The sequence below is a fragment of the Pteropus medius genome, unplaced genomic scaffold (genome assembly GCF_902729225.1).
Source record: "Pteropus medius unplaced genomic scaffold, Ma_sr-lr_union100, whole genome shotgun sequence".
In the NCBI taxonomy this organism is placed as follows: domain Eukaryota; kingdom Metazoa; phylum Chordata; class Mammalia; order Chiroptera; family Pteropodidae; genus Pteropus; species Pteropus medius.
In genome coordinates, this window is record NW_024349803.1 from 22,976,311 (window position 1) to 22,989,002 (window position 12,692).

Consider the following 12,692-nt stretch of genomic DNA (forward strand, 5'->3'; position numbering starts at 1 on the left):
AGACGTGGGTCTTCTAGCTTCTGCCCCTTACGTCTGGCCTTTGACAATAGATGGTCGACAAGACAAAAGGAAAGCAGGAGGGTGGTACTGCTTTCTCTTGATTTCAGGAAACAGAGCAGGTCGCTAGATGATGAGATGACTTTTTGCATAACAAAGGAAAAGCAAAACATCCTGGTCCCCCTTGGACTTCCCAGCTGTGATTCTGGTTTTGTGGGAGCTCGTTGGTCCCTCGCAGATGCTGTCTGCATGGCTTACCTGATGCTGAGGCTCTTAGCCTGGTAACTGAAGTCAAGGATGTGCATTCCCGCACTTTGATCCAAAGCCCTCCCCAGAAGAAGCAGTCTGACTGCTCAGCCTGCTGCTTCTGGCTCCAAGTGTTACTCCCGACCTAGCCCCTGCTTCTTCAGGCCGCTGCCCCATTTCCTGTCCCCCCCCAGCCCCCCCGTCTCTAAATTGGGAGCTCGCAGACCCTGGAGCCGGGCTGCCTGGGTGTGGATCCTCATTCTCGCCCTCGCTTACCCTGCCTCAGGACTCGTTACGGAGATCGCACACGTTCATTTTTGCAAAGGACTTAGAACCATGCTCGTCTCGTGGCAAGCACGACGTACATCTTTTTGAAAAAGCTGTGTTTTTATGTCTCGATTGTGGTAGTGGTTACATGACTATACATTTGATGAAACTCATCAGAACTCTGCATTTAAAAAGGATTAAAAAGGTGAAAAAGTTTACTGTATGTAAATTATACCAATAAATCTGACCTGAAATCCTTCTGAGATAAAAAGCAAATTCCTTCATTCAGTCAGCACAGGATTTATTAGGTGTTGCACAGCAGGCTTATAAAAACATAATTATAATGCCGGATAAATTTGCCTTTCAGCATGAGAAGGCGATGTAGGGGTTTAGAGGTGGAGCCGGACCTTAGAGGATGGGTAGGATTGAGAGAGGCGGGCCTTCCGGAGGGTGTCTGGGTGCAGGCACAAGGCCTGGGACGGAAAAGCACGGGGACAATTTGGGTGACCACGGGAGAGGTGACTGAGATGGACCCTCTCCCACTGCGTGGGGGGCGGCTGTGCTGTCGGTACTAGCGAGTTCTCTTCTTTTACAGAAAGGCCCCCCTTCTGGGAAAGACCGAGTGAAGAAAGGTGGCTCCTATATGTGCCATGAGGTAAGTCAAGTCACGAAACTCTATTTTGGTGTTCTAACAGCAGGTTTACGGATCCGTTGTAAACATTAGCCCCATAATGTCCCATCTGCTTCTGCTAATACATACCCGTCCCCATCGAAGCCAGAAAAAAAAGTAGGATAATCATCTCAAGTTTGGGCACAGTCACGGGGAAAACTGGCACAAGACGGAGAGGCTGCGAATGGCCTGTCGTTAACCAAATTCCGTCTGTTGACTCTTGCCCTTTGACAGACCCTTGAAGCCCGTTCACCAGGGTGGGCCTGGGCCGTATACCTTTTCCAGCATGCGGGTCTGGAAACACGCTCCTCCTTTGTTTGAGACTCCTGTGCATTTCTGGGTTGTCTGTTGAGTTGAGGTCGAGGGTGGGTTGCCGTGTACCGGAGCGGAAGGTCCCAGGTGTGGAGGGTGCGCTTCCTGAGATGACCGTCGACCTCAGAGAGTGTTTCTCCTCTTCGGGCTGTGAGTTCAGTGCCTGGCTGGCTGTTCTTGGTTCTTCAGAGTGCCTCCGTATTTCATTTTAAGGAGTTTGGAAATTGAATACTACTTCTCTCCCGTTTTTCTCTAAATCATATATTTTTAGCGTCTCCAGCACTTCAGCTTCTGTCTTTCTGTCCCTGCGCAAGGATGGCATTTTGCAGATTGTTATCACGAGACACTTCCCATGGTAATTCAGTCCGTCCAGGCGGGTAGAGACTTAAAACGACCTATAATGGCTCCAGCTTAAGCTACTAATTTGATAACGGTGGCATTGTCAAACTTTGCCTTAAAACGGTGATTCTCAGAATTTATTGTACGTTAGAATCATCTGGGGTCTATAAAAAATACTGTTGCCTGTTCCCTCGCTCGCCTCATTCTGATTTGATTTTTCTGGAGTGTGGCCTGGGCATCTGGATTTTAAAGCATAACAGCAAGTTTGGGAACCGCTGGCCTGAAGAGACTCTCTTTAGATTATGTGTTTATGTGAGTTTGTACGCACGTGTGTCTTCTGCATTTCTTAGACTTTTTAATGCAGTTATTTAGGTGGCAGTTCATAGAGTTGAGTTCACTGTATGCTTTATACCTGCATATAACAAGAAGTGGATACATTTATCTTTAAAATTCTATTTTTAATTTTAAATTAAAAGCATTGTCCCAGGTCATCCCAGTACATTTAAATGTTCATGTACACGTCAGTCTTTAGTCTCAGATTTTTTTCTCTAATTGAAGCTGCTACTGTAAGAGTATCTGAATCCTCCTGCTGGGGAACCAGACGTGCATGAAAGACAGGTGACGCTCTTTTTGACTAATAGTATTTCAAAACCCTAATTGCCGCCAGTTATGTCTCTGACATATGGCATTTTTCTTAATTGGGACTCCATTTACTTTGTAAGAATTGAGGACCAGAAGATTTTTCCTCAAGAAACAGTGGAGCAAATGAAGAGTGTAAAAACATTTTAAGCATAACACCAAAGTATCCCAATGCCAAACATATGAGTGTTATCAACTTTAACATTTCGTATTTTTTGTTCACTTTAAATCTGTATTGTACAGGCTTTTCTGTTTGTTCTTTTAAAATATCTTTTAACTTAATATTTGTTTTTAATAGATACTTTTACAGGGTACAGTTGGTTTTTGTATATTTATCTTATGTCCTGCAACTTTGTTAAACTCATGTATATTTTTCATGTTTTTGTAGAGTCTTATATTTTCTACATAGGTGGTAAATATAGACAATTTTACTTGTTCTCTTTTAATCTGGATCTTTTACTCTTTTTTTCTTGCTGTCTATAACATTGTCTATAACATCCATTATCATTTTGAACAGGAGAGGTAAGAACAGACACTCTTACCTCCTTTTTGAGGTGAGAATCTTACAGGGTACGCATTTACGTTTTCAAAGTTAAATTTGATATTAGCTCTAGTGTCTTCAAAGATATCCTTTATGAGCTTGAGGAAGTTTTCCTCTATTCCTAGTTCTTGAGAATTTTTATCAGAAATGAATGTGCATTTTGCCAGGTGCTTTTTCCGTCGATATTGAGATGTTTATCTTTTCCAGTCTGTTGATATGGTGAACTACACTTATTGATTTAAAATTTTCAAATCTTAAACTATCCTTGCTTTCCTAGAATACATCCGATTAGTGATGCTGTATGACCCTTTTTACATATTTTTGGATTTGACCTGCTAAAGTGTTGAGCATTTGTTTGCATTTACATTCATGATGGCTGATCTGCTGTCGTTTCCTTGTCCGGTTTTTGTGTCAGTGTATTCCCGGCTTTGTCAATCAAATATTCCCTCATCTTAAATTTTTTCGAGGCAGTTCATGTAGAATCAGCTATTTCTTATGTAAATGTTTGCTAGATTCCCCCAGGGAAACCATTTGGGCCTAGAGGTATAGCTGTGGATTTAATTTAGTTCACAGCTGCAGAGTTAGGTGGATTATCTGTTTCTTCTTGATTAATACCTGAGAGTTTGTTTCCTTCAAGGAATTTGTCCACTTCGTCTGAGTTATCGAATTTATTGGCATAAACTTGGCCTTTTCATTGGCTGTTTAGACCACGTACATTTAATGTGACCATTGATAAGGCTGGGTTTAAATTTGCCATCTTGGTGTTTGTCTTGGTGCCATCTGTTCTTTGTTTCCTTTCCTCTCCCTCTCTCTCTCTTTCGCTTGTATGTTTTATCGCTCTATTTCTCTTCTTTGCTTTATTAACTGTACCTCTTTGTTTTAAAATCTTAGTGATTGATTTAGAGTCTATGTCGTGCCTATTTAACTTTTTCTAGTTTGAATTTAGTCAGGCTCAGAGGGATGGAGATAACGTGCCGGAAGAGGGAGTTCCAGGAAAACAGCAGTGTTGGTTGTGAGCACCTGTCTTTTTCAGAGCATCTGTCTTTTTTCGCTAGATTAAAAGTGGCAGTTTCAGCTATAACTAAATTATTAAGATGTGGACTCTGGAATTAGACCTGGGTAGGAGCTCTGTAACTGCTCCGTCTGTGACCTTGGGTCCTTAATCTTTCTAAGCCTCTGTCTTCACGTTTGTAAAATGCACATCATGGTTGCACCTGCTGTAAGGTTCTTATGTGGAAAGAATAGACCAAAGTATGTAAGCCCTTGGACAGTGCCTAACTCATGGCGAAGACTCGGTCAAAGTTAGTTGCTGCTAGCCCCATCATCCTTCATCATCATCATTATTATAATTAGATCGTTTTTCCCACTAATTCCCTTTTGAATAAGGATCCAACTAATGAACTCCTAACTAGGTAGCAGAATCCTGGAAATGATCCTTAAGGCATTGGTGAAAATCAATAAAAGAAAGTAAATCAATAAAAAGAAAGAATAATGTTGTAATTCATTTTGAAAAAAATCATGTTACCTCGAAGGTGACTGACCTTTGGTTATGGGCCAGGGCCTCTTTGCACGACTAAAGTAAGCTCTGATGATTATTCATAACTTTTTCAAAGCCCATCCGAAGTACAGCTTTGACGAGGGCACAGAGAGAAGAACCACAAGGCAGCCTGGCCTCGGCTTAGGAGCACAGACTCTGGGATGGGATGGGAAAGGCTGTGATGCCGGATCCACCACTTTTAAGCCATGTGACCTAAAGCACAGTTTTAGCATTCCTGTGCTTTCGTTTTCCCTCAAGCATGCTAGCGACAGCTCCACAGGATTCGTGGAGGAGGAAGTGCGTGAATCACCCTCCCGTGAAGTTCTTTGGACAGTCCACATAGTAAGTACTCAGGAAATAATAGCCGATGTTCTTGAACGTCGTTAGAGTAATCCCAGCGGGGTTTTTAGCTCAGCCCACAGCCTCCCACCATTTTACACGAGATCATTAGCAAAGGAGTTGATCTGACGTCAGCGGCAAAGCACCAGGCGCAAAGCCCAGAGGCCTGGGTTCGGCTGCGTGGTTTTCTATGGTGATTTTGTTTGTGATGAGCTACAGTTACCGTAAAACTTCCCTGTGTCTCTAAAAGTCATCATCTCGTAGAAAACCACGTCGCTGTCCTCCCTGCCTTCAAAGTCCCGAGGCTGGTAAGTCATTATGACAAATGGATTGTTCTGGAGTCCAGGGTCCCAGTCTTAGCACAGGTTTTGAGATCAATGTCATACAGTAATTAGCCATTTTGAGGAAATAGGACTAAAAGCTCTGTTCTTAATTAATAAAATGACCCATATTTCAGCCACTCAAAGTCCTAACGTCATTAATAACCAGTTTTTGGTGCTAAAAGTAGAGTTGGAAAAAAAAAGAGCAATGAGGACGTTGGAAATCAGGCCATTTTCCTCTTTAATTACGTGTTTCATTAGTTGCCCGTTATCGGAATTTGAAATGAACTACTCACGAGTAAACGTTTGCTGAGTGGATGAGTGCGCGTGAAATGGAATGGTGATGCGCACTGACCGGCTTCTCACACGGTGGCCGTGACCTCTCGACACTGACTTGTGGTGAGGCTTGCTTAGGGTGTAGCTCTTCACAGTTGATTGGGTTAATGGAAGGTTTTAGAGATGCTGTGATCTCATAAAGGACCAGCTCTTTTGTTACACAAAACATTTCGTTGCACTAAAAATGAGAAAATAAATAATGAACATAGAAGCATTCCCCAAGAAACTTAAAAAAAAAAAAAAACTTCCTAAAGAAAACTATTGATAGTTTTCAACCAGACTTGTCGTGCACTTTGATTTTTTTTCTCCCCCAAGTGGAATTATTCTGTATGTAGCAGGGGCTTCAAGCATGGCTGTGCTAAAAGTCTCATCCTGGACCTCGTGGATCTGTTTTCTACCCTCTTCACGTCTCAGCCTCAGATCCTGAACACCGGGCTCTGGGCAGACACAGTTCGTCAGGGCTGTTAGAGCTTGCGTTTCGTGGCATATGAACCACATCTTATTTTAAAATACCGTGCTGTGCAGTTTGGGAGGTACGTTGCATCCAGCAGAGACCTCAGGCTGGATCCTTATCCCCAGCGGCGCCGCTCAGCTGCCCGTTGAGAAGCACGTGCAGATGCGCCTTCGCCTGCTGGCAGGGGTGTCATCGTCTTTCTAAAACGAGATCTCTGAGACCTGCGAGGAGCTGGCTGAAGCTCCGTGTCACTGGGAAGCAGGGCCACCCAGGGAGGTCGGATAAGACGGGTACAGCCCCCTTCCGTGGGGAAGAGCGTTGTGTACCTTACAGAGCGACACTTACAGTGCCACTGCGTGTCCGGTGCTTTACTTTGTGTGTCAAGGTGAGATGGAGCATTTCGACGCTAGTCCATCAGTAGCTCCCGTTTTATCGTTAGGGAGCAGGCTCAGAAAGGCTTTGCCTAAAGGTAAACAGCTAATGAGTCCCGGATTTCATCCTTCATGGTGAATAAATTAGCAAAATGTTTGTCACGGTTTCCATTTACATCAAGCCCCACCTCCTGTCTGCTGAGACCACACCCTGTAATGTGACAGCGCCGTTTACCCACCCACATGTCCTGCCTTTGATCATTTGTCAGCTTTGTGCCCGTCGCTGCTGTCGCCTGGGATTCTCATTCCCCAGATCTTTGGGAACTCGGCTCTCGTGGCACCTCCCTGAGGCCACCTTCCATACAGCGGTCACCTCGTCACGCTCGGCCCCCTCTCCCCATTTTACTTCCTTCCGGGCTGACCGCTCCCGGAAACAGCCTGTGCCTCAGGGCTCATTTATCACATGCTCTCCTGGCAACGGGCGCCTCACCTGTCCTGTTCCGGTGTGTTCCCCGAGTTTGGAGCAGCACAGAGCATGTCGCAAACCCTCAAAAGCGTCAGCGAAGAAGCAACCGAGCTCAGACGTGACCAGGCTCTGGCCTTGCTGTCGTCTTACCTTGCCTGAATTTTGCCATTTTCATGCCTCTATATCATTGTTTTCGTCACTAAACACACCTTTGCTGCTTTCTAAATCCTGTAAATCATTGCTACTGGAACTGTGTCCCTTGGACCCATAGCAGCAGCAGCATTTGGAAGTTAGAATTGCACTGTTTTGCACCTCACACCAGACTCCCTGGGCGTGTGGTCCGGGAATGGGTGTTGAAACAAGCTCCCCAGGTTGAAGGGAGCAGACCCCGCCATCCATGTCATGTTAAGCCTTCCTCTGGCCACGGTCTGCCCTCCGCCTTCCAAAAGTGTTCGTTAAGACTTTGCACTGCGGGAAGGCTGATGTCTTCCTCGGACTCAGTGCCGGCCCCAGGATCTCTAGCCCCGGCCTGTTATGTGGCTGTCGGGTGTTCATCGGACTCAGTGCCGACCCCAGGATCTCTAGCCCCGGCCTGCTCTGTAGCTGTCGGGTGTGTCGCCGTTGCTGCCTCACCCCGCCTGTGCCCTCCAGCGGGGCCGTGCCTGGACTCGGGCGCCCTCGGTGGCTGTACACAGCAGGCGGTCAGTAAATGCCCGATTGTTTTCTGTCACGTGTGGCACGGCTGTGGGACAAGAATGTCCACGTGTGGCTGTCCGCCTTGCCCGGGGCTCGCGGCGCGGGGCCAGGCTCACCCACCGGAGCTCGGTCCTGGAGGTTCCGGGGCGCTCGTGCTTCACGGCCGCCCAGTGATGGGGAGGGGACTGCTGCCCTGCCTTCCTGCGTGGTCACCGCTGGGCATTTTCGAGCTTCCGTGGCATGCCAGTCACAGGCCGTAGCAGATGCCATCAGGGTTTCACTGTTTCAGGCATATTTTAAAGGTTCACCTTCCCTTCTCCTGCCTGGACGCTGCCTGGATAATACGCTATATTCCTCACTGGCCACAGGGAAACTGAGGACACTGGTTGCTGTCGTCCCACCGGCTGTGGAAGGCAAAGCGACACATCTTCATTTCATGGTGGGGGCGCCCCAGACAGTGTCCGTGTCGGCCTCAGACACAGACTTATGAAGACTGGAAACGTTCAGCTTTTGAGAGGAAAGAGAATAATACGAATTAAGAACAAAAGAACTACCCCTCCCACGCCGAAAATGGTTCCTCCTTCACGAGTCCCAAAGTCACTCTCCGTGCTTATTTGTGTGGTTCCTGTAAGCAGCTGGCGGGGGTTTTACCTTCCCTGAGTCAGCTCAGAGCTGACACTCATGTCCTCGGGATAACCAGTTCATTGTCATTCTCCGTTATTTCGGATTGAAGAACAACCCCAGGACATTAGAGGTGCATGTGTGGTTACTTTTGGGTATGGAAGCTTTCGAGGTATTCGAGTCAAGTAATCTGTGGTGATTCACAGACGAGGTGACCAGGGATACGCTAGGCGTCCTTATTGGTGCAGGTATATGTGTGCATGCCGGACGAACGTGCAGGGGACGGTAAGGAAGCGTGAGCGTGACACCTGATGACATCTCGGAGTGTAGACTCTCCCTGGGTAGACCTGGGTCGGAGTTCTCCCTCCTTTAACAGCTGTGTCGTCTTGGGACTCATTTAATTTCTCTGGGCTGTACAGTCACATGAAATGACAGGCCGTGTGCCCAGCACCGTGCCTGGCCTGTACTGGGAGCTCGATGCCCGCACTAATGCCCACGGGTGCTTGTACTCCACTCCTGTGAAACAGCCACAACCCAGACCCCACACACGAAACCGAATAGCTTCCTGAGTCATGATTTACACTCCAAAAACAATGCCTTTAAAAGAATGTTTTCCACAGAGTCTCCTGCTCTTGCTGATTCTGGGTTTGCTGTTTAGTCGTGGCCAATCTGCCTGACGCTAAACAGTGTCTTAACGTTGTTCTGAATTAATAGTTTTCTTTAAGCTGTATCCCTCGGTTTAATGTCAGGTACTCTTCTAAATGTAAAAATAACTTTTTCAGTTGTGACAGCAATATGCATGAGGAAGGAGTAAAGGTAGCAAATATATGTGATGGCGTCGTTTTAACCAAACTGCTAAAATTATTCGCGTGATGAAGGGCGAGGCGCGAGGAAAGATCCATCCGTGTCCTGACCATCCCGGGAGCCTGAACGTTCTGACGCTCCCTTCCTGCGTCCGCGCCGGGGTCGGCATCCGGACCTCCAGGGAGCCGACCCTCCGGTTATCTGCGGAAGGGCTCAGGCCTGCATCCGCCTGGCTCCCATCACCCTGACTGCCTGACACCTGACGGACATCGGTCCCGGACCAACCCTAGCGCTGAGAATGCGGGAGCGGCACTTCCCAAGGACGTGCTTTTGACTCTCAGAACGTTTCACTCTTCTTTTCTGGAACACCTGTCAGCTTGTGCCTCGCTGTGTTCCCAGTTCGCAGACTCTCAGGCCCTTGGATAATCTTCTCATTTATTTCCGGCAAAGCCTCCGGGTTCGTTTTGAGTTCGTGTGACATGTACTTGGAGTAGGGAACGTGCAGCTCCACAGCCGAGGACCTCCGCTCGTGGGGCGGTCACTGTGACGCGCCCGTCTTTTCCCTCGGGCTTACGCAGTTGCCTCGATTGAGACCGTACCATGTTCGGTGTTGACTTCTTCATTTAGCATATCACGAGAAGGTCCTATGTCATTAAATGTTACAGAAAAACATGATTTTAATGGCTGCTTCCTCGTCTCACCTACAGATAGATGTCCCGTAACTCGTGTAACGTTGGGCGTTAAGTTTTATTTTATTTTTCCACTCTGCTTGGCAGCGCTGACCCCGCGGGCTCTGCGTCGGATCTGGCTCACGTGTGTGAGGCGCGGGGTGGGCTGGGCCTGGGAGCCTGGCGCTGCCCTTTCCGGACGCCCGCGCCGGCTCGCAGGGCGGCTCAGGTCCCTGTCGCGGGTGCGCGGGCCCAGCGCGGCCGGACGGCCCGGGCACTCACCCTCTTTCCCTCCGCCCAGTCCTACTGCTACAGGTACCGCTGTGCCGCCCGCAGCCAGAACACCCCGGACAGCTCCGCCTCCAACCTGGGCTTCCGCTGCGCCGCCGACCACCTGCCCGCCACGGCCTGACCGCCGGGGGAGCCCGCGCCCACGCCCTGGCCCAGGTGGGTTCACACCTGCCCGACCGCCGGCCAGGCGCCCCGAGCCGCCCCGCGTGGGCGCGTCTGAAGCTCATCGCTCCATGCTTCGGAGGGTCTTTTAAAGAGGATGGGGAGGGGTGGGGTGGAGAGGACCCCGAGCCAGGCTTCGGGGGGCCTGCGTTCCACTCGCGCGCTCTGCCATGGGATCAGGCCGCGCGTCCCAGACCGGCCTCGCCTGTCCAGTGAAGGGACGCACCGCAGGACCCCAGAGGCTCTCTCCGACTCCTCTCTGCGTGTGGCACATCCATGGGGATTTCATAGTGAGAATTTATGACAGATTATTTTTAAGCTTATTTTTCCACGTGTGAATCTCGGGTGACATCAGTCGTGTAAACTAAGGCTCTCTCATGCTATTTCAGACAAGGACAGGGTTGGCGGTGACCAGGCTTTATATTCATGCTGCACTTTGTTTTCCCACGGAAACGTGGTCAGGATGACTCCCACATGGGCCAGCGATGGTGCGCCTAGGCTCAGCCGTCTGAACGTGGGGTGTCTGTGGGGGACTCTGCTGTGCTTTATCTTTTAACATTAAGTGCCTTTGGTTCGGGGGGGCAGTTACGAGCCCCATCTCCCCCTCTCCCCAAAGCCTTCGGTGAAGGTGAGGTGTGCGGTACACGGAGAAACCGCTCCCTTTCAGACGCAGGAGAGAAGGAGCGAGAACCCCGAATGAACCGCGTGCGGGGTAGCGGGCACTTTGTAACAGGTGGCCTCGTTGGCCGTGCAACGTCACATGCTTTGAATCGTGCACTATGTCGAATAAACTGGTATCTGCTGAGTCGGCCTTCACTCTCGTGTGTGCCTTTTGTGTTTCCCTCGCTGTGTTCTCTTTTAAAGAGGTGACCGTGATATGCGTGCGTTCTGTCTGCTAGGAAACTTTCACGTCCATCAGCTACTTGATGACTTTGACACGCAAGCAGTTTGTGGCGATTTCTGTGCCAAAGAGCAAGGCTCTCTGTGGGGACTTTACGACGACCTTGCTTCTCCGCGTGTCGGGAAGGAAGGTAACGTCAGCGGCAATGCCTGGGTGGTGGTCCCGGAAAGCTGGCAGCCGCCTCCCGTGCCGGGAAAGCCCCTTGTTTTATAGTGTGGCTTCCAGCCAGGGGACCCTGTGCTCAGGACCCCACCCTGACCTCCCAGTCCTTAAGACCCGGAGATGCTTCTAGTCTGCCACTGGAAAGGGTTCGTCTTTATGTTGGTTGTTCAGAAAGTAAGCCTAGTGGCATTCGCCAGTGTCCAGCCAACGCTAGATTGCCACTTCGGTGCAGAGCTTCCCAGCAGCAAAACATTTGTCTTGAAAAACAGTGTTGCTGGGGCGTTTAGCCACATTTATTAATCTGTCAGTTTGTGGTCATAAAATGTTTTGCTACAAACTTTCATCAATTGATGATTAATTCCAAGCAAAACAAACAAAAGCATTTGCTCAATTGAAAAAGCTAGTGTAGAAAATAAGATATTTTATTCTTCAAGCCAGCACTGCTCAAGTAGTTTTGGTTTTTACTTGCTGTCTCTCAACTGCTTATATTTTTTTACGTGGTTACATTTTTACTGTGTATATTTTGGATTCTTGTTAACTGTTATATGGCGTAAATATTTGGGGTGCGTTTCGGCTTAGTCTTTAGAATTGCACTTTTAGCATCAGCATAATATTAGAAAGCATTAAAACAAAATCTGTTTTTAAGAAGCCCTTCACTGAAGAACCTTATTTCTAGGTTACCACGAGTGCACCAAATGACAGACAGCTGTGGCCACCACGCTGTGTAATATTGCATTTTGACATGTGAGCAGACCAACAAGTTGGTAGTGTAATAATTTCAGCTTTAATGCCCTATATGCATTCCCGAAAACCTCATCTTCTGCACAATTGCGTGCAAAGCATAGGGAGCATAAGGGAAAAATAGAGCTAGGGGCGGGCCACTGAAAACTTAAGGAACTTTGTAACCGGGGCACTGACAAAAACAATAACTCTCCTCATAAAACCAGTGTCTCGATTAAGTCTCCAGTGGCATTTGTAGCCAGAATCATAGCCTTTGCAGTCTTAGTCCTGGGATTCTTCCTTCTCCCAGATGTTTCTCGAAGACATTTACTTTTGACACCACTTGCATCAAATGAAAATCTGATCGGGTGCAGACTGCTCCCTCCGTCATTTGTAAGGGGGCACGGGCAGTGTCTGTAGTCAATTTTACCTGCATGCTTATTTTTTTGTCGCTTGGTAAGGAGCTCTTGTTTTGGGTCTGTGCCTCTAACTGATTTCCTGCCCCGCTGAAGCATGGAGGGAATTGAGGTTTGTTTTTAAATCTGCCTTGGTCCCCAATCCTGGACAACCTTTATTTTCAGGGTGTACACGATGAGCTGAGTGGGAAGCTAGTCATGTCTTCTTTTTGAAAACCTTATAAGCATGATTAGAAAGCGTTAGGGGGTGGGGAACGATGGGGGGGTGATCTTGAGTGACTTCCTTGTTGGAAGACATCACATGATGCTGATGCCTCAGACTGCGTGGCCTGGCCTCCAGCTTACCCTGGAGGACGGAGCTCCGCCGATTAGAAGTTCTCCTTTTATTCCTCTTCCCTCCCTCCTCGCTTTTTCTTT

The 12,692-nt window shown here is 48.3% G+C and overlaps 1 protein-coding gene and 1 long non-coding RNA gene across 15 annotated transcripts in view; one reads left to right on the top strand and one right to left on the bottom strand.

Annotated features, from left to right (window-relative positions):
* SUMF1 (sulfatase modifying factor 1) overlaps positions 1 to 12,692 on the top strand; it is a 127,173-nt gene that overhangs the window by 52,057 nt on the left and 62,424 nt on the right. For 5 of the 13 annotated variants that reach the window (XM_039837950.1, XM_039837952.1, XM_039837956.1 and 2 more), the window contains 2 exons: positions 1,106 to 1,165; positions 9,925 to 10,892. In XM_039837950.1, coding sequence (XP_039693884.1) covers positions 1,106 to 1,165; positions 9,925 to 10,035 — 171 coding nt within the window. In that variant the 3' untranslated portion in view covers positions 10,036 to 10,892. Of the gene's footprint in view, positions 1 to 1,105; positions 1,166 to 7,898; positions 8,899 to 8,933; positions 9,631 to 9,924; positions 10,893 to 12,692 lie in introns of those variants that run through there. The other 8 variants (XR_005647563.1, XR_005647562.1, XR_005647564.1 and 5 more) reach the window with 4 other exon arrangements.
* LOC120582436 (uncharacterized) overlaps positions 434 to 12,692 on the bottom strand; it is a 13,359-nt gene continuing 1,100 nt past the window's right edge. The window contains exons 2-3 of one of the 2 annotated variants that reach the window (XR_005647567.1): positions 5,504 to 5,721; positions 434 to 2,243 (exon numbers count right to left, since the gene is read on the bottom strand). This is a non-coding gene — a long non-coding RNA (uncharacterized LOC120582436). Of the gene's footprint in view, positions 2,244 to 4,070; positions 5,722 to 12,692 lie in introns of those variants that run through there. The other variant, XR_005647566.1, reaches the window with a different exon arrangement.